Raw genomic sequence first — 21,927 nt, forward strand, 5'->3', positions numbered from 1 at the left:
AACTAGTGGGAGGCTAGCCCTCCCCAGCATTCCCTGGTGGCCACTCTGGGCACCACCAGGGAAACTCTTCTACCCCCCTCCCAGCCCCGGACCCCTTAAAGGGGCACGGGCTGGCTACGGTGCCCGTGCCAGGGACAAGCCTGCCAGCACCCAGCCAGCAGACCCTGCACCTGGCATGGCACGAACCAGCCACCTGCTGCCACCCAGCACTCCACCTCTTCCCGGGACCAGGCTGGTGGCTCCCAGGAGCCTGCCCGGGGCCGCAAGAGGCAGGCGCCCGCCTGGTCTAATGCGGACATCGTGGACCTCATCCACGACCTCCGCACAAGGCAAAGGAAAATGGCCATCTAGGGCAGGATAGCTGCCAGCCTGGCCACCCAGGAGCAGGTTTGCATGAAAATCAAGGTGGTCCAGTGAGACCCCTGACCCTGAGCCCTGAGCTTAGAACGGCCATACTGGGGCAGACCAAAGGTCCATCTAGCCCAGTAGCCTGTCTGCCAACAGCGGTCAACACCAGCTACCCTGGAGGGGATGGACCTAAGACAATGACCAATCCATTTGTCTCATGCCATCCATCTCCAGCCTTCCAAAACAGAGGCCAGGGACACCATTTCTATCCCCTGGCTAATACCACTCCATGGACCCAGCCTCCATGAATTTATCTAACTTCTCTTTAAACTTTCTTATAGTTCTAGCCTTCTCAGCCTCCTGCAGCAAGGAGTTCCACAGGTTTACTATTTGCTTTGTGAAGAACAACTTTCTGTTATTAGTTTGAAGCCTGCTACCCATTCATTTCATTTGGTGTCCTCTAGTCCTTCTATTATGGGAACTAATGAAGAACTTTTCTTTATGCACCCTCTCCACACCACTCGTGCTTTTATAGACCTCTATCATATCCCCCCTCAGTCTCCTCTTTTCTAAGCTGAAAAGTCCCAGTCTCTTTAGCCTCTCTTCATATGGGACCTGTTCCAAACCCCTAATCATTTTAGTTGCCCTCTCCTCTCCCACCTCCTTTTCCCAGTCTCTCCGAGTTTTGTTCAATAAAGAGAGTTTCTATTTTTGAACACGTGTCCTTTATTTTGTCCATCAAGAAGGGGGGCTAGGGAGGCGTAAGTGAAAGGAGGTGAGGTAGGAATGGGGTACGAGCCCCCGATGAGGAGGACTGGTGTGGCTATGCGGGCTCCTCGGGGTGGAAGCTCTCCTGCAGCCCCCCGATTGACCCTCTCCCGGATGGCAGCCTGCGGCAAGTGCAGCCGGGCTGATGGCTGAGTGCTGTGATGTGCCGAGTGTGGGCATTCAGGGCACTTCAAGCCAGGATTGCTTTGCTGTCTCTCATCGAGTTAGACAAGTGAGTGGGGAACCCCTGAGAACTGTCTGTCCGGGGTGGGGGTTGGGTCCCTTTAAGCACAGCCCTCAGCTAGCATGAGACAGCAGCTCCATGCTCTAAGTCCTAATCTGATGCCCTGCCAGCACTGCTTCCGGCCATCCTTAACCTCGGTTCAGGGCCCACTCAATGTGGACATGCTAGTTCGAATTAGCAAAACGCTAATTCGAACTAGTTTTTAGGTCTAGATGCACTAGTTCGAATTAGCTTAGTTCGATTTAACTAATTCGAATTAAGTTAGTTCGAATTAGTGCTGTAGTGTAGACATACCCTTCCTCTTTGACCACTACATTTCCTGTGTCCTAAGTATCAGACATTTCTTTCTTGCTAATCTTCACATTTGATTGTACTCATTCACAAAACTCCACCTGCTCAATCCTCAAAGCTTACAAAATATTATTAATCAGTGCTTAAAACACAACATTAAACTGACTAATTCTTGTTATTAATAGTATGTGCTGGCTAATAAAGATCTTCAGTGATGTGCTTTTCATAATATTTTATCTTAATTATATGGTCATAAAGAAGATAAGCGCATATTACTTCCTGAAAGTACACCTTAGCTATTTAATTACATTACCTTGACTGGGTCCCATTGACCAAAAGAACTGGGATGTTTATAAGATAAAACCAACATCTTGCGTGCAAGTGGTAAACTTATTGAGTAACATTTCTCAAAAATGCTTTCTCGATATTCCACTAGATGCTTCAACTTGCTATACAATTGGTAACGTACAATGTGAGGTTTTCGCCCTCCATTTATGGTGATTTGTGGTAGCTGCAGTCTTTCAAATTCTTCCTGAATAATTAAAGCACAACATATGACAAAAATCATAAATATGATGAAATGTTATAATAAACGGTGATATGAATAACAACTGCCATTAACTATTATTGATCTTTGGACTAAATCCTGTGCTAGTATAAATGAATGTGCCTCTGTTGATTTTAGCTTCAACTGAGGATCTGTTCCCTCATTTTCATTATTAAAATTTATATTACCTTATTATAATATGCTAAAAATTAGACAATTTTCCATTTAGAACTGCACATTAAAGTCAGTCTTTCAAGAAATTAATGGAAGCATGTATCATTGGGTGTAAGACAATGTCCTTTCTCCACAGCTCACTCCTTCCTGAAATGCAAGGAGTGTTAAAAGATTATTCTGATTCTTAATCCATTTGTTGGCAAAAAAGAAAAAGTAATTGAAGTCTAAGGATGTCAGTATGGTTACTACTATGTTTAGAATAAGAATTCTGTGCGAGGGAAACACTCAACTTTGTAATGGGCAAAAGCTCCAATCTGGGTGTGGGGCTATATTCTGATACTAACCTTTGTAGAAAATACATTTTTTGAAAATGTAATTTACGTCAGAAGCTGTTTTAATAATCTATGAATAAAATGTGAAATCAAATTGAAATTATGCTGCAGATTTTAAAAGAGCACTTGCACTTTCTTCCTTCCCCCTTCAAAAATTGACTGCAATGAGATTTAGTGAAAAATGTACAAGAACTTAAGGATTTGGCCCAAAAGGAATTTTGGCTGAATGAGGATCTCAGAAATTTTAATAATAGATTTGACAGCCAGAAGGGTCCATTATGATCATTTAGTTTGATCTCCATTCATTTGACTCATAAAAAGGAAATGAAGATCTCAAGTACTATAACTTTGAAATTTGACAACTAAATTAAATGAGCTATAAAACTGGAAGCACTTCTTGCCTCATGCCATATTATTTGACAAAGTATGCAGTGAAGAAAGTACCTGTAATCCTTGTAAATTATTACTATCTGCTTCATACTTTTCTGCAATTTCATTTTTCATGCGTTCAACAGCATCATCCTCTTGCTCTTCCTCCTCCTCATCTACCTCTTCCTCTTTTGGGAACTCTTCTTCAAGAATAGCGTCAATATCTTCTTCTTCATCTTCATCTTCATATTCTTCATCTTCTTCCCTATATGCGTCAGCCTAATGTAGAAAATGTTCTTCTGTTTCATGACTACTGTACAGAAGTTCAGATAAAAGAAAATAAAAGCATTCTCTCCCACATGCTTTTCCCCTTTTTTGTCCACTGTTTTAGCTTATAAATAATTTTCAAATAGGCAGAGGTGCCTACCTAAGCATAAGAAGAGATAATAGGGAAAGAGTACACTATTTCACTGAAACATACCAGCTTGAATAGAGAATTTAAAAAGTTTGCTTCTGAAGATTAATTTTCAGTGATAGCTTCATGTTTTATGATTGTATTATTAATGTTTATGTGTCAAATTACTATGCATAAATGTTAATCAAACTACAATCATTGATCTTCAAATAAAGTTCCTAGTTCAACCATATACAGTGAACGAGGTGTACCGGTAGTTCGGAATAGGAACCTAGTCCGAACTACCTAGTTCGAGCCCCGTGTAGCCGCGCTACACGGGTTTCGAACCAGCGGGGATTTAAAAATGGCGGCTCCCCGCTTATGCAAATGAAGCCCGGGAAATTCAAATCCCGGGCTTCATTTGCAAGTGCGGTATGCCTACATTACCCCGCTAGTTCGAACTAGCGGGGTAGTGTAGACATACCCCCAGAGATTAATATTTGGGAAGAAAACACAGAACAGCACTGTGCCAAGGCTTCAATGCAGTTACTGAGTGCAGATCTGCTAACATAAAAGAAATATGTTTTAACTATTGTTTCCTACTGCATTGTAGCTAGCATTTTTAATATTGCAGTTTGATAGGGTTTTGTTACAAACAAACTTGATAGGTGACACCATACTTGAGAATACCCAAAAGGAGAAAAAGAGTTTGAATACAGCTATATCATATTTTGTAACTGTTGAGTATGGGCAGAAACCATAACTTCATATATCAAAGTAACCATGGCCTCAGTTCAACAAGATACTTAAATCATGTGCCTCATCTGAAGTTAATAGGGACTATTCATGTGCTTAAAGATAGGAATGTGCTTAAGTACCTTGCTAAATAGGAATTCATATTTACAAATAATTTAAAACACAGTTATAAATAGTCTCTAATATGTAGCAGAAGGGTAGCCGTGTTAGTCTGGATCTGTAAAAGTGACAAGGAGTCTTGTAGCACCTTATAGACTAACAGATGTATTGGCGCATAAGCTTTCGTGGGCATGCATGCATCTGACAAAGTGGGTCTTTGCCCACGAAAGCTTATGCTCCAATACATCTGTTAGTCTATAAGGTGCTACAAGACTCCTTCTCTCTAATATGTAGCTTTATTTCCAATCAACAGTAAAATGCCTTAAATATCTGGTTAAATTATAGTGAAAAATAGAGATTTGTGACAACTTCAGTTATGGTACTGCTACTGCATGTTTTTTTAAATAACAGATATTACAGCCATAAGATTCAGAGGGGTAGTGAGTTAGTCTGTAACTGGAAAAAACAATGAATAGTCGAGCAGCACCTTAAAGACTAACAAAATATGTAGATGGTATCATAAGCTTTTGTGGGTACATCTGAAGAAGTGGGTTGTACCCATGAAAGCTCATGATACCATCTACATGTTTTGTTAGTCTTTAAGGTGCTGCTAGACTATTTGTTGTTTTATTACAGTCATAAACATTATAAATATTCCTAATATAGACCAAATAAAATATTTACATTTTTAAATTTCTTTCCACTACATTATTCTTACCTCTTCCTTCTTTTTAGCTTGTTCGGCTAAAAGTTCTGCCCTTCTTTTGGCAATCTTCTCTTCCTATTAGTGAGAAAAAGACTAAATTACAATACTTTGAATTTCTATAATGCCCTGGATCCAAGGATCAGAGTGGATTTCACCTATTATGACATGCTAATAAGAATAAAAATCCTATCAACTTGGGACTAAATCCTGAATTCCATGAGTTATTCTTTACTCTGTCCAAAACTCCCATCAAATAAGCATGTATAAGTAAAAATGAGTATAAACTTCAGGATTTATCCCTCTGTATTTATTATAAGCTGGAGCCGAGAGTATCATGTAAAGTTAAAGTTATTCAACATTTCCCATTTTTAGACCCAGTTTTCAGTTGCTTATAACTTTGAAGAAGTATAACCATTCTGGCTATAATTTCCTATGTTGGGGATCTGCCTCGTGCTGAATTTTTGGGGAAGTATAACAAAAAATGGTTCAGCTACATCTGAGAACAAGATTACGGAAAAAAAGATGATCCAACCACACTGAAAAAATTCTTACAATCTTCATATTGAAATGCTTTAGTGCCTCCATGTTTTGAAGGACCTGAAATTGGGTAAAGGGGTCAGCTAAGTGTTTTATGTGTCTTTTACTGCTCAGTCTGTACTTGCTTGGTAGTGACTTTTTAAGGTTTTGGAAGCTAAATTCTCCAAAGATACTGTCTGTAATGGGAATGCTGTCCAGAGCCATAAGAGCTAATCAGGAACTAAGCTGCTCTTGTGACTACCATCTGTTGTAGGCCATTGTGATGCTAGTCATATAAACTGACTCTATTTTTCCCCCAATGCTCCCTCCTAGATCCAGGCAGCGTTAAGGAAAATGAGGAAAAAGCATGGTGTAATTCAATTACTCAAATTACAAGACTATACTTCCTCTTCCTGAACTTTCCTGTCTCACTTGCTAAGCACCTTCCAACTATAGGCAACATGTAGGGGACATGAAAGGACACATGACCCAAATGCTGAAGGAAGGAAGGGCCAGGGGTTGGTCAAATGCTGGCAGGGGGACTAGCAGGTGGGGGATCTGCTTCCCACAGTACGGGTCTGCCCCCCCACATCCACCGGCAGTGGCAGGACAATCAGAGCAATGTCCTCAGCTCACTGTAGTCTTCTGGTCACATCACTTAAGGAGGTGCAGGACCTCAGCTTCAGGAAGCGGACTGATACAGTCAGGGGAGCAAAGCGAGCTGAGGCTGCATTGCTCTGCTTTCCCCATCACTGCTGGTGAGCATGTCGGGGAGGGGCAGATGTCTGCTGTGGGTGCTAATCTTCTGGATCCCATTGCTTAAGAGGAGGGGAAAGAGGCATGGTAGTGGTGAAGCAAGGGTGGGGAAGAGGCAGGGAAAGATCAGAGCAGGAACATGCAGAGGCAGGGCCCAAGGCAGTGGGGGACTGTCCCAGGCTGGGAGATCACATGGACAGTGGCCCCTCTGCTCCCCTTCACCAGTCACCCCTGCTTCTAACTTCTGCAACAAGTGAAGCAGTCAACAGCCTCATTAACTACATAATGCTGATTAAGTGTCTGAACACCATCCACCTTTTGCACTGACTGGTGAAAAAAAGTATGTGATTGTGTATTAAAGATGGTCAGTCTTAATTCTGGCATTTTCTAACTTTAGAGTGTTTGACTTTGTGACCTTATCATTATTTTAATGAAGTTTTGTATATGTAATTTCCCAGGTTTAAAAAAAATCCTGAAAAAAATATTCCACTCTATGGAATTCCAATGACCCACACAGTTTATTAACAAGCTTAGAAACTTTAGAACCACAACACAGACACTTGCCACTTGAACAGAGAACTAATGAGGATAACAACCTACTACTCCTATGTGGGCCCGGCACTAGAAAGTGACAAGGCACACATTTTTCCATCGGCATTCAAAGCTATTTGCTGAAAGCAAAGAATTATTGAGATTAAGGAATTGTAGGACCTGAGGTAAGTGTGCTCTAGTGGTTACAGATGCTTCTTTCCTTTCCAGACCCTGAAACCTGAATCCTTGATGTACATGGCCTCTCCAGGGCACCCTCCTCGCCATTTCCCTTGGCTCCTAATCTCTATGTGCCCTTTCACCCACCCTGTGTCTCCATGCCCAATTTCCCCCACACTGGCTCTTAGTTCCAGTCTCTTCTGTCACCACTCCTTAGACTCAGCTTCTATCTGTTCAGCATTCCAGTTATTCTGCTTTTTCCTTGCCTTCCTCACTACCTGGGCAGTAGAAGGGGAACATTTTGGCCATGTCTGTAGTGAGAGAGGTCTGCTTGCCATGCTGGTCACACAGGAAATAAATTTAATTTTTTCCTGGAGCTTTTCCTTGCACCTGGAGAGCAGCAGAGTTGAAAGCCCTGGCCAGAGCGGCCACAGAGGGGCACTGTGGAACACCTCTTGGTTTACTGTCAAAGGGCTGCATCTGCACTACCCAGAAGACCACTATGCAAGGTCCTTAAAGTCGATGGAATGAGCTTGGTGGTGTGGACTCATTGTTTAGAAAATTGACCTAAAATGTGGTTAAGTTCAACCTAAACTCCTAGCATAGAACTTGTACGGATAGGGTCCCTGGGCTGGGACCCGGAGGAGTGGGAGGGCCTGGAGTCCCTCTGCAAACCACACCCGAGTAAGGGGAGGTAAAAGAAGAGGCCTGAACTCCACCCCCGGACTGGACACTAACTCACCCACTAACAGGATAGATTTACTCCACTCCCACAGAGACAAACACAACAAGACCTTTAAGATTCTTGAAACTTAAATGCCCACCTGGAGAATTGACGAAACAGATTGACAGAGCCAGAGAAGTGCCCAGAAGTCACCTACTTAAAGACAGGCCCAACAAGGAAAATAAAAGAACACCACTGGTCATCACCTACAGCCCCCAGTTTAATCCCCACAAGCATATAATTGACAATCTACCTGGAAAACAATCCTTCACTTTAATAGACTTTGAGAAACAGGCCAATGTTCGCCTACACACAACATTAAGCAAATACCAGCAGCCACACACACCACAGATACACTCATCCAGTAACCTATCTCTGCAAGAAATCCCATTGCCAACTTTGTTCTCATATATATACAAGTGACACCATCACAGGACCTATTCATATAAGCCACAACATCATACAATTGCACATCCTCTAAAGTGATATATGCCATCAAGTGCTACCAATGCTCTTTCGCCATGTATAGGGATCAAACCAGACAGTCTCTGCGATAAATGATAAATGGACACAAATCAGACATCAGGAATGGTAACACACAGAAACGTGTTAGGGAACATTTTAACCTCCGTGGACATTCATTCAAGAATGGATTTAAAAGTAATTATTCTGCTACAAATGAATTTTATCACCCAACTACAAAGGGAGACTACTGAACTAGAATTCATTTGTAAGTACGACACTATTAACTTGTGCTTGAATAAAGATATTAACTAGTTAATGCATTACAAAGGCAATTTCCCCCTCCTTTGATATTCACATTTACACATAAAAAGATATGAATGGGACACATCCATCATGACTCAACTAGCTTCATTAACATTAGTCTTATAATTGAAAGGTAATTGCTTTTGCTGTTATAGATACTCTGATTTTTGTAATTTCCACTCCAAATCATCTGATGAAGGGGGTATTACCCATAAAAGCTCATGATATAGTTGTTAGTTGCTAAGATGCCAAAGGACTGCCTGTTGTTTCTAAAATTTGTTTGTTACTGAAAGAATAAAACCCACTTTTATTTTTTCTTTCATGTCTTTCAGCCTCTTCTTCTTTTCCATTTTCTTATTTTTTCTATCCTTCCATTTTTTAAAACGCGGAGGAAGAAGACGGTCAGAAATATCACTTTCCTCCACTTGGATAATAACTGCTACATCAGGACAGAGTCCTCGCTCTGATAAGAATTGGGCCTCTTCAAGTGTACGAGGGAAACCATCCAGTATAAATCCTGTGGATCTGATTGGAAACAAAGATAAAGACGATGTACTTCTTAAAAGTTATATTTTACTACACAAACAATTCAATGAGTGAATGGCAAAAAGAAAAAAACCACTTCATTAAAACAATAATTACAAATATATATATTTTTCTCTCTCTTGGGGCCGGTCTATATGGTACAGCAATTTGCACTGGAGGGTGTGAATTCCAATCCACAGAGTTGCACATTAATCTTGCTGACACACATTACAAAGTTCCCTAATGAGTAGAAAATCTAGGAGCAATTTTTCACTTTTTATTTTACTGTATGTTATCCTATTTAGCAAACACTGTCTTCCCTCTGCATTTTCAATGTTACAGAAATCAAATGCCCATTTTTTAAAGAATAATTTCAGCCTAGATAGCATCTTAGTCTAAAGAGCTTTATATATCAGGATCTTCAATTTTGCTAGGGTGTCTCTGAAGTTAATGTTTGTTAGTCCCTATAGAAGAATTATAAGTGGGAACACAAATCATTATTTTGGTATAGTCTGTCATATGGAGTTTGTTAGCTGATGATTTTCTTTCAGGTCATTACTTCTCTCCCTGTCCATTACATAGACTATACCTCTTTTGATGAGCAAAACTCTCTCCTGCAAATAATGGAGTTAGTTCAGACTTCTCTATGAAACTTCAGGTCCTGGTCATAGCCCTTACATCCTCACACTATATAAGTACTTTCAAAGTTGAATTTTGTGTTTCTGTACTTATTATTAGATTGACTATAACAACATTTCATGTACATTGGGCCTTGAGACAAAGAAAGCACTTTAGTAACGCAGATAGCAGAAAGGCCAGACTTGGAAAGGAACTCGATTTTTTGTCCAGTCAGCCATTTGGACAAAAGTAGGATGGAAGGAAGGAAAGATAAATAGAACAATAAGACTTCCCTCATATTAATAATATTAAAATTGTTTCAGGACCTCCTTTGGATTCTGTCCTATTGAAGGATGATTTTATAGAGGAATTAAGTCAAGCCTATAGTGCTTTTTTGAAAAAAATGTTGACAGATAACAAGAGTTTACAGACTTCCTTTGTGAAAGTTAGCACTCTTTTTGCCTAGGATACCTCTGTGGAAAGTACTGAATATGGTTGATATTTTCTAAAGTTCCTTATCTATGCACCCATATGCTTCTGTGCCCAGACATAGTATAGAACATCAGCCAAGGATTGCCTCATGCTGTGGGAAACCTCAGCTTCACATTTAAGGCAGATGTAAAATCCCTTGTGTTGGCAGAGAGATGGCAAAGGGGCTATAGAATGGGCCAGGAGCTGACCCAGTTTTTTTCTGAATTGATAGTGTAAACAGCTGTACAATCATTGGATACCACTGAGAGTGTACAATTCAGGATGAAGTACTGAGAAGAAGGGTAGTCACGTCCCAAGACTGGTGGCTCTCCACTTAAAAGGTATACTAAATCAGCTGACTCACAAGAAGTCAGAAAAGCAATTCCCTCACATTACTCCACTTCTATGATTTTGTATCATTACTAGCAGCACTGTTTATAAGGATGAGTGATTATTGAAACCAGTATTTCCAATTAAAGGTTCTTCTAGTCTCAAAGGATCAGCCACTCATCCAGATCAATATTCAAATAAGATCTTATCCAGAAATCATGCTGTTGCCAATCCTTTAGTATCTAAAAATTAAAGATTTATTTATTAAAAAAGAAAGATAGATAGATGTGAGTTAAAATTGTTAAAGGAATCAAATACATACAACAATTGCAAAGTTCTGGTTTCAGGCTTGAAACAGTGATGGAGTAAATTGGTAGCTTAGGTCAAGTGTCCAGTTACTTCCAAATCATTGAAAGGCACTCAGTCTCTTTTTTAGCATGCTCTCATGATGTAAGTCCATAAACCAGAGGTCTGAGCAGTAGAGAAGCTGGATCAGGAAAGAGGCAAGATGGAGATATTGCCAAGCCTTTTTAATTGTTTCTTCTATGTGGAGTGAATGCACAGTAATAAGATAGTGTCCAGGCACACGGTCAAATCACCTGTCCATATATGACTCAGATTCTTACAGGTAGAAGCCATTGCCCAAATGCTAGTTGGAATGCTATAAGGAAGGCTCATCAGATGTGCATTGGTGTCTCCCAAGGCCCATTGTGAGTAAAGTACTTCTCGATGGTCTATTCAACTTGAATAGTCCTTTCACAATATGCTGGTCAAATGCTTCTCTGGTGCTACTAAGAACTGAACACACTGAAATACAAGTACATAGCCAAAGCTCATAACTTAATGACATGTCATACAAACACCGTAATTATAACCAGCAAATCAACCTTCTCATAGATCTCATTAAACCTCATTTTTGCAAGATTTGTTGCAAATATATAACAATGATTGCAACAATGACCTATATGGTCATATTATAATCAGATAACATCACAGATAATTTCTCCAACAATATCTTTTATTAACTGTTCACCTTATATTTGGCATCTATCATGCTTTCTTTATATGATTTTGAGGATTTAGGCAAAATGAAAGAAGAATTATTTTTTTCCTTAGAAAGGGAAGGAATATTTATCATTACTTAAAGTAAGTATACCAGTAAGCATGAGGTTTGCCAGTATGATTATTGTTAACTAGGGATGTAAAAGACTTCCAGTTCTACTGTTCTATGATTCTGTGACCCCGGGCTCCATGCGTCATGCCAGCTTTAAAATGCACAAGATAGAGGAGGTATCTGAGCCTTTAGCTATCATCTTTGAAAAATCATGGAAGACAGGAGAGATTCCAGAAGACTGGAAAAGGGCAAATATTTCCCTATAAAAAGGGAAATAAAAACAACCGAGGAAACTACAGACCAGTCATTTTAACTTCTGTGCCAGAAAAGAAAATGGAGCAAGTAATTAAGGAATTCATCTGCAAACACCTGGAAGATAATAAGGTGATAGGTAACAGCCAGCATGGATTTGTAAAGATCAAATCATGTGAAACCAATCCACTTTCTTTGATAGGATAACGAGTCTTGTAGATAAGGGAGAGGCAGTAGATGTGGTATACCTAGACTTTAGGAAGGCATTTGATACGGTCTCGCATGATATTCTTATCAATAAACTAGACAAATACAACTTAGATGGGGCTACTATAAGGTAGGTGCATAACTGGCTGAATAACCGTTCTCAGAGAGTAGTTATTAACGGTTCACAATCCTGCTGGAAGAGCATAACAAGTGGGATTCCGCTGGGATCTGTTTTGGGACCAGTTCTGTTCAATGTCTTCATCAACGATTTAGATATTGGCATAGAGAGTACGCTTATTAAGTTTGCAGATGATACGAAGCTGAGAGCGGTTGTGACTGCTTGGAGGATAGGATCATGGTTCAAAATGATCCGGACAAACTGGAGAAATGGTCTGAGGCAAATAGGATTAAATTTAATAAGGACAAATGCAAAGTACTCCACTTAGGAAGGAACAATCAGTCACACACATTCAGAATGGGAAGTAGCTGTCTAGGAAGGATTACTGCAGAATGGATTCTAGGGGTCATAGTGGACCACAAGCTAAATATGAGTCAAAAGTGTGACACTTGCAAAAAAAGCAAACATGATTTTGGGATGCATGAACAGGAGTGTTGTGAGCAAGACATGAAAAGTCATTCTTCTACTGAATGCTGCACTGATTAGGCCTCAAATAGAGTATTGTGTCCAGTTCTGGGCACCACATTTCAAGAAAGATATGGAGAAATTCGAGAAGATCCAGAGAAGAGCAACAAGAATAATTAAAGGTCTAGAGAATATGACCTAGGAAGGAAGATTGAAAGAATTGGACTTGTTTAGTTTGGAAAGGAGAAGACTGAGAGGGGACATGATAGCTGTTTTCAGGTATCTAAAAGAGTGTCACAAGGAGGAGGGAGAAAAATTGTTCTCCTTAGCCTCTGAGGATAGGACAAGAAGCAATGGGCTTAAACTGCAGCAAGGGAGGTTTAGGTTGGACATAAGGAAAAACTTCCTAACTGTCAGGGTGGTTAAACATTGGAATAAGTTGCCTAGGGAGGTTGTGGAATCTCTATCTCTGGAGATATTTAAGAGCAGATTAGGTAGACATCTATCAGGGATGATCTAAATGGTATTGAGTCCTGCCATGAGGGCAGGGGACTGGACTCAGTGATCTCTTGAGGTCCCTTCCAGTTCTAGTGTTCTATTATTCTATGATTCTAAGAGTCCCCAGTGAGGGCTCCTGTGCATTTCAAAGCAGAAGCGCCTGCATGGAGCCCAGAGTAATCGGGACTTCACGCTGGCTCTGGGCTCCACACGGCATTCCAGCTTTGAAATGCACAAGAGCCCCCACTGGGGCTCTTGTACATTTCAAAGGTGGAACGTGGAAGTGCTTATTGACTAGTTGCGTAGTCGATGAAATTCCATCAACTACTTGACTAGCAAATTAATCGCTACTGAACATCCCTTCTGTTAACTGGTTAACTGACCCTTTCCTGTTAACTCTGGTAGCAGCCAGTCGCACTGGAATGGAACAGTCCCAGATGCAGTGGGACTGGTGGGCCAGGCAGTGGGTCCTAAGTTAAAACAGTTAACTGGCTAATTGTTTTAACTTCCCTAATTGATTATGAATAATTCTGAAACATGGAAAACAATCTTGCCCTTGTGGGTAATGGAGCAAGTGACAGAAGCATAGAAATACAGGGCTGTTAGGGATTTCAAGAAGTCATCTCATTCAGACAAGAATGGAAATTTCAGAGACTTTTCTTGCCAACATTCACCTCATTCAACTGTCCTTTTTATACATACACACGCCATCTTACATAATATCTGCACATACATTTCACAATGATATTAATGGTCACTATGACTCTGGCTTTTTATTTAAGACCTCATGACATTCTTTGGTGAACTAGAAAGTTTGCACTAGAGCCATATTTCTGACTAACAGTTCCTATTAGCAGAACAATGGGAAAGGGGACTGGGGGAATACCCAAGAAACCAATTCTGCCATTTTTGACATAGTGCATCTGTTTCCTTTTATCTTCAGCTGGTTTCCCCGGTGAAGACTTGACTTTGCATTTTCATTGAATGTGAGTAGATCCACCTGGGACTGATCTAGATCCATTGATATCAACTGGGAAATTTCTTGGTTTAGGAATGATTCTGAGTTGTCTATCTGCTGAAGGCTGAGTCAAACAGCTTTTGAGTTTCATGTTACCTTAACATGACTTGTCCAAATGGAGGCTAGATAACCATGTGCCTAAAAAGGACTCGCATTGCTCTGGTACTAACATGAGAACTTCCCTTAATTATTTAAATATGCAATGGTCATCATGTTGCATGACAGATCCAGGATGGGCCATTTCCACAAAAAGGCCTTTCAATCCGCAATTATTTTTTCTGCATTTGTTTATGAACAGTCTTAGAACATTTTCCTCCTCTTTGTAATTGTTTTCATATACTAAGAAAAATCTTGTCGGCATTTGTAATCTGTAAAAATTACAGGTATATATTTGGTTAAAATTTAAGTTTAACTTTTAAGACATATCCCAGCAACATCTTGCATGTGTGTGGACTTGTGACTTGCACAGATGCAGTAGCTTATCTACATGTAAGCAGTTGTCAGTTGCAAACCCAAGTCTGAAAATTCTCTCTGAGATAAATGTTTACCTTCTATATCCACTGCTTTATGAAATATGTTATCTAATCATTCTTTCTCCAATAGGAATTTTTATATCTCATTTGAATACTGTTTATCACTTCCTTTCCTTCTGTCCATTTTAGCCTTCTAGAAACAATGGGCAGGTTAAAATTAGCACCAATATGTTCTCACTGAATCCTACTTATCTTCTCTGAAAACTGAGATGTTTTGGGATCATTTGACACTTTATTTCTCAACTACTAAAGTGAATATCCTTTATTCTTAGATGTATAGACTTGTGCTGATACTGCAAGATACAAAAAGAAAATAAAAATGTCCATGCTGGATCAGATCAAAGGTCCATCTAGCCCAGGGGTGGGCAAGATACGGCTGGCGTGCTGGATCCAGCCCACCAAGACATTTGATCTAGCCCCTGGCTCCCACAGCTGCGCCTCCACCCCCAGGCCAATAAAGACTGGGGGCAGGGGAGTGTGCAAAGTCTCCTACCCCTGCCAGGGGTGCGCAGCACCAGAGGGAACTTCCAGCTGTTCAAAACAGATGGTGGTTCCCTCTTGGCGTTGCACACCCAGCTGGGTGAGGGTGGAGATTTTGCATGCTTCCCAGGCTCCGATTGGCCTGGGGGCGGGGCGAGCACAGAAAGTCTCCTTCCCCTGCCAAGAGCACGTGGTGCCAGAGGGAATTGCCAGCTGTTCAAAATGGCTGGTGGTTCCCTCTGGATGCTGTGCACCCCTAGCAGAGTGAGGTAGGGGTTAGAGACCTGGTGCGCTCCCCTGCCCTACAGGGGAGTGAGCGAAGTCTCTCCCCTCATTGGGGCACATGCCTTCTGCCCAAGGCCCTGTCCCTCCCACCTAAGGTTCTGCCCCTTTCAGGGCCAGCCCACAACCACTACCAAAATTGGTTAAGTGGCCCCGTACAAAAATTATTGCCTACGCCTGATATAACCCGGTATCCTGTCTTCTGACAGTGGCCAATGCTAGCTGCCCCAGAGGGAATGAACAGGATAGGTAATCACCATGGCATGGTCTGCACTAAAGAAGTCAACTTAAGATATGCAACTAGAAGTATCTTAAATTGCATTTTGGCATCATCCACAAAGTGGGAGGTTGACTCCCAGGAGCACACTCTCTCATCGACTTCCCTTACTTCTTGTAGGAGCAGGACTACCGGCACCAATAGGAGTACCCTCTCAGTTTGAATTAGCATGTCTTCACTAAGCCTGCTAATTCGAACTTCAGAAGATCAAATGTGTCAGCTTTGATGCTCTTTGTATGTAGACAAGCCCCAAGTGATCCATCCTCTGTTCCCCATTCCCCAATTTAAAAAACAGAGGCTAAGAATACTAATCCTGCCCATCCTATCTAATAGCTATTGATGGACCTATCCTCCATAAATTTATCTACCTTTTTTTTAACCCTGTTAAAGACCTGAACTATTCTGGATACTACAGAACCAATGGATTATTTATTGCATGTTATTCATACTTATCCACAGTTTGTGGATTTATTATTATAAACACTGAACTTTTTAAAAAGAATAACAAAAAGATACATAATTTGACATTAATAATAGTTACCGGATTGGCTCTTTTGTCCACCACTCAGGAACAATGTTATCGAGAACTTCTGGTGTTAGTGCTTCATTATCTATTATGTTTGCTTTGATTATTTCTTCCTCTTCAGTTAACTCCACTTCCTTCACCTAGAAAGTCCGAAAAGACCATGAAAAATTAATATCCAAATGTTGCTTGATAATGACATTGGTCTTTGACTGAACTAGAGGATTAGATAATGTATTTCAGGTACAGCTTTTATTCAATTTGGTTCAGCAGCAATAAAGCAATCAAGTTCATTACATTTTGTTGTATTAAACATAAACAAAATTTAAAACAGGATGTTTTTGGTGAAAACTGTAATGAAAATGTTTTGCTGTTTTTAATCACCTATATAGATAGTTAAAACACTTTGAAACATCACAAATACAAGTGATACATTTTTCATGATTTTTCTTCTAATTTTTCTACCAGCTCTAATTAAAAACTGAAGTTTAGTTAATTTATGGAAAATGGGAGGGGTATGAAGACAGTGCACTAGATGCTTGGCCTGACAAAGCTTTGCTCCATTGAGAGACCTGAAAAGCTGAGGCAAAGATGGCTCTAATTGCTTTATACTTCCCCCAGTTTACAGCAACTTGAGTTACTATAAATTGTGCCCTATTCTACAGTCCCAAGGATCCATTCAAGCCACTGGGGATCACCAGAGCATAACTAGCTCTGATATACCTGTGCCCGCTGTTCCAAGGCAATTCAGAGATAGTAGAGAGCAGTGATTCTCCAATTTATTTGATTTCATCTCTCTTCTTTGAGTCTGTAGTTGTATATGTCTCTCAGCCCCCACTTTTGTCACACAAGTACATATCTTGATGTACTTGTCTGAAGGCAAAATGGAGAATGCCCAGGTCTGAAGGCAAAATGGAGAATGGCAGGTGCTTGCCTGTCATCCAGCTTTGAAGGAAGTGCTGCCTCCAGAAGCAGTTCAGAAGTAAGGGTGGGGTCATATGTCAATTGAGCTGTGGAATGCAGTGATCGCTGCTAGGTGTACTTTCAAAGATTCTAGGGCTAATCCTGTTTCTTTCAGTTGCAGGATATAATCCAAAATGACATGTAAAGGCACCGTGCATGGATCCAATTGTTTTCCAGCGCACCTGAAACCTGTGCCACTTCTGAAGATAAGTGGATCGAGTAGATTGTTTCCTGATATGCAAATGCACATCTCTCTCTTTGGTCGAACAATGAAGTTCACTTTCCTGGAACCAACAACGAGCTAGGCTGTCAACTGTAGTGTATGAGGTTGAGGGTGGATTAAAGTCCCATTGTTCTGGGTTAAGAGATCGGGATGTGTGGGGAGGCAATAAGGTGGTTGAGGAGACATGTGATACAGATAGGGGAACCATGTTTGTCATGCCCAAAAAGGGGCTAAGAGAATCACTGTCGCACTGTCTCTGATGATTTTCTCGAGAACTCTGGCAATGAGTGGAGTGGGAGGAAAGGCGTATAAAAGGGGGCCTTTCCAATGGAGGGGAAATGCGTCCCCTAGAGATCCGTGACCTATGCTGGCCCTGGAACAATATTGTTGGCATTTTGTATTCTTGTAGGAGATGAATAGGTCTATCTGTGGATGACCCCAGTGATTGAAAATATGCTGGAGGATGCATCAATGAAGTTCCCACTCGTGGTCTAGGGCAAAGGGTCTGCTGAGTGAATCGGCGAAAACATTGTTGATCCCAGGTAAATCGGAAGCTGTCAGGGTGACCACATTGTGGATGCACCAATTCCATATTCGAATGGCCTTGGGGCACAGGGAATGAGAGTGTGCATCCCCATGTCGATTTATATAGTACATTGTTAATACATAGTTGGTAAGTACCCTCACTGTGGTTCCTTGGACGTGCAGCAGAAAATGCCTCCATGCATTTGCAACTGCTCTGAGTTCCAATATGTTGATGTGTAAGGTAGACTCCCTGGTTGTCCATAGACCTTGGACGGATATGCCTCCATATGAGCTCCCCATCCTTTGAGGGAGACAAGTGATCTCTGTGGTAGGTTGATCCCAATGAAATGGAACTCCTGCAAGTAAGTTGTTTGGTTTGGTCCACCACTTCAGAGACTCTAGGACGTCGGTAGGTAGAGACACTTGCCTGTGCTTCCGGTGGGTGTAAATGGAAGCAAGCCTGGGTTGAAGGCAGCGAAAGTGGAACCTCGCATGAGCAACCATGTAAGTTGTAGCTGCCATATGATCCATGAGTTTGAGACAGGTAAGTATTGATGTTCTGGGGCTGTTTGTAAGTGTAAATACCAAGTCTTGGATTGCTTGAAATTGTTGTGATGGTAGGTACACTCCTGCCATGGTGGAGTTTAGATGGGCTCCAATGAACTCTAGGATTTGTGTAGGTAGAACTGTTGATTTCTGTTTGCTGAGAATGAGACCTAAGAGGTCGAACGTCTATCTGGTTACGGCTATCATACGGAGAGTATTCAAACTGGTTAGTCCTTTTATTAGACAGTCGTCTAGATAAGGAAAAATCATAATCTGCTGCCGATGCAAGTATGCTGCGACACCAGCAAGTGTCTTTGAAAATACCCTGGGTGCCGATGACAGGCCAAAGGGCAGGACATGATACTCATAGTGGTCCAATCCAACCACAAAAAGTAGAAATCGCCTATGCGCTGGATGTATGGTAATATGAAAGTAGGAGTCTTGCAGGTCAAGGGCTGTGAACCAGTCCCCCTGTTCTAATGCTAGGATAATGGAGGCTAGGGTCACCATTGTGAATCATTGTTTCCTAAGATATTGGTTCAATCTGCAAAGGTCTAGGATAGGTCTCCAGCCACCTGTCTTTTTCGTTGTGAAAAAGTAGTAGGAATAGAAGCCTCTGCCTTTGAACTCTTCCGGCACCGTCTCTATTGCTCTGAAGTCTAAGAGACAGTGGACCTCTTATTTCAATAGATCCTTGTGAGAAGGGTCCCTGAAGTGGGACAGGGATGGTGAGGAGGTGGGGGGTAGCGCTACAAACGGGATGGTGTAGCCTAATGATACAATCAATCTCTAAGACCCAACGATCTGATGTGATGGCAGCCCAGCGACGATAAAATGGTCTCAGCCGATGGTGAAAGATTGGGATAGACTGATTGTGGTGACCCAGCAAAAGGAGGTCCTGCATGCCCTCGACCTGGAAATCAAACATACTATTTATTTGTCTGCTGGTTTGGGTTATGGCTGTTCTGAGGTCATCTCTTCTGTGGTCGTTGTCTTGACCTAGATTGGTCAAACCCCCGTTGTTGATATCTTGGGTATGAAAAATCTTGATGCCTTTGATATGATACATACCGTATATGTTGGTACAGTGGGGTTTACATACCCATGTATGAAGGGTAGTTCTCAGGTCCTTACTAGAATGAAAGATCTCGTCTGTCTTCCCAGAAAATAATTTTTCTTTATCAAAAGAGAGGTCTTCTACTTTTGTCTGCAGACAAAAGTATCTACCCTTCCCCACCTCTAATATCATTAACTCACAGGCATTCACCTTCCTTCCCCCCCCCCCCCGCATCCCCCTTCTGTTCTGAAATGTGATTTGTCCTTTTCATATATGTTCATTTTTTTAAATTGTATCCTTTGGTATATAAGGCTGTGACTATTTTCTTCCACTATTTGATCTGAGGAAGTGGGTCTGGCCCATGAAAGCTCATCATCTAATAAACCATCTTGTTAGTCTTTAAAGTGCTACATAGTCCTGTATTTTGTTTCAGCTACACCAGACTAACACGGCTACATTTCTATCACTACTGGAGAGTTAGTGAGCTGAAAGATCCCCTTGAGGATGGGAGAGGTGACAGAGAACTGTACAGTTGTTGTGGTACAGGTGAGATGTTGGAAACCGGTCTGTAATGTCTGTCATGTCATAGAATCATAGAACCATAGGACCATAGAGCTGGAAGAGACCTTAGAAGGTGTGGCAAGGGCCCCTCTTCTCCAAGCCACTACTGGGGTTTTGCAGCGGGTCGCAGTGGTAGGGAGCCCAAGCCAGGGGCCCACAGGCTCCCTCCCCTGCTGCCTTTACCTAATGCTGGTCCAACTTGTTCTCTCCTTTTCTTCCTCTCTGCCTCTCCACCACCTTCCTTTCGTCCTCTCACTCCTCTCCCTAGCCTCCAACTGATGAGGCTTTTAAAGGCCCTCAGAGAGTCAGCAGAGAAGTCAGCTGGCCCCAATTTGCCTGAGCCAGCTCCCTCCCAGCTGCACCTAATTGTGCTGCAGTTCTCTGCTTTTCTAACAGGAGTTTTTCCCTTTTGGGCTGCCTTTTCGCCTCTCTGCAGCAGCTCCCTGGCCTGACCCTGTCACACATCCCCCCCCCTATGCTCAACCCCATGGGGTTGGGTTACTTGGGTCGGACAACAATGCACCCTTGACAACCCGTCTGCATTCCCATGCTGGGTCCCTGATCTGTGTTGCACACGGAAGTGGAAGGGCTGCAGGGACAGGAACCATCGGGTAACCCTCGCATTTCTGTCCTTGTTTCGGTGCATCCACTGCAGAGGCGCATGATCGGTGACCAGGGTAAACTTCCGCCCGAGAAGGTAGTAGCGAAGGCTTTCCATGGCCCACTTTACTGCAAGACATTCTCTTTCTACCACGACATAATTTTGTTCCCTCGGCAGAAGCTTCCTGCTGAGGTACAGGATTGGGTGCTCCTCTTCTCCCACCATTTGAGACAATACAGCTCCCAGTCCTACCCCGGAAGCACCAGAGGGCAATACTGGAATTGGCACCACGTGTGGCAAGGGCCCCTCTTCTCCAAGCCACTACTGGGGTTTTGCAGCAGGTCTCAGTGGTAGGGAGCCCAAGCCAGGGGCCCACAGGCTCCCTCCCCTGCTGCCTTTACCTAATGCTGGTCCAACTTGTTCTCTCCTTTTCTTCCTCTCTGCCTCTCCACCACCTTCCTTTCGTCCTCTCACTCCTCTCCCTAGCCTCCAACTGATGAGGCTTTTAAAGGCCCTCAGAGAGTCAGCAGAGAAGTCAGCTGGCCCCAATTTGCCTGAGCCAGCTCCCTCCCAGCTGCACCTAATTGTGCTGCAGTTCTCTGCTTTTCTAACAGGAGTTTTTCCCTTTTGGGCTGCCTTTTCGCCTCTCTGCAGCAGCTCCCTGGCCTGACCCTGTCACAAAGGTCATTAAGTCCAGCCCCCTGCTCTAGGCAGGACCAATCCCAAATAAATCAACCCAGCCAAGCCCTTGTCAAGCTGAGACTTAAACACCTCTAGGGATGGAGACTCCACTACTTCCCTAGGTAACCCATTCCAGTGCTTCACTACCCTCCTAGTGAAATAGTTTTTCCTAATATCCAACCTGGACCTCTCCCTCCACAACGTGAGACCATTGCTCCTTGTTCTGCCATATGTTACTACTGAGAACAACCTTTCTCCATCCTCTTTGGAACCTCCCTTCAGGAAGTTGAAGGCTGCTATCAAATTCCCCCTCACTCTTCGCTTCTGCAGACTGAACAAACCCAACTCCCTCAGACTTTCCTCATAGGTCATATGCTCCAGCCCCCTAATCTTTTTGGTTGCCCTCCGCTGGACCCTCACCAATGTGTCCACATCCTTTTTGTAGTGGGGGGCCCAGAACTGGACACAATACTCCAGATGTGGCCTCACCACCTTACCGTCCATTTATCCAATCCACATTCCCTTAACTTGCTGGCAAGAATATTGTGGGAGACCGTAT

The 21,927-nt window shown here is 42.2% G+C and overlaps 1 protein-coding gene across 3 annotated transcripts in view; it reads right to left on the reverse strand.

Moving 5' to 3' along the window:
- AK9 (adenylate kinase 9) overlaps positions 1-21,927 on the reverse strand; it is a 175,308-nt gene that overhangs the window by 38,123 nt on the left and 115,258 nt on the right. For all 3 annotated transcript variants that reach the window (XM_075923971.2, XM_014573695.4, XM_025184734.3), the window contains 5 exons: positions 16,230-16,354; positions 8,806-9,025; positions 5,041-5,103; positions 3,149-3,352; positions 1,965-2,183 (listed from right to left, as the gene is read on the reverse strand). In XM_075923971.2, the coding sequence (XP_075780086.2) occupies positions 1,965-2,183; positions 3,149-3,352; positions 5,041-5,103; positions 8,806-9,025; positions 16,230-16,354 (831 nt within the window). The remainder of the gene's footprint in view (positions 1-1,964; positions 2,184-3,148; positions 3,353-5,040; positions 5,104-8,805; positions 9,026-16,229; positions 16,355-21,927) is intronic.

This window comes from Pelodiscus sinensis, chromosome 3 (assembly GCF_052426305.1).
Source record: "Pelodiscus sinensis isolate ZL-2025 chromosome 3, ASM5242630v1, whole genome shotgun sequence".
Taxonomy (NCBI): Eukaryota; Metazoa; Chordata; order Testudines; family Trionychidae; genus Pelodiscus; species Pelodiscus sinensis.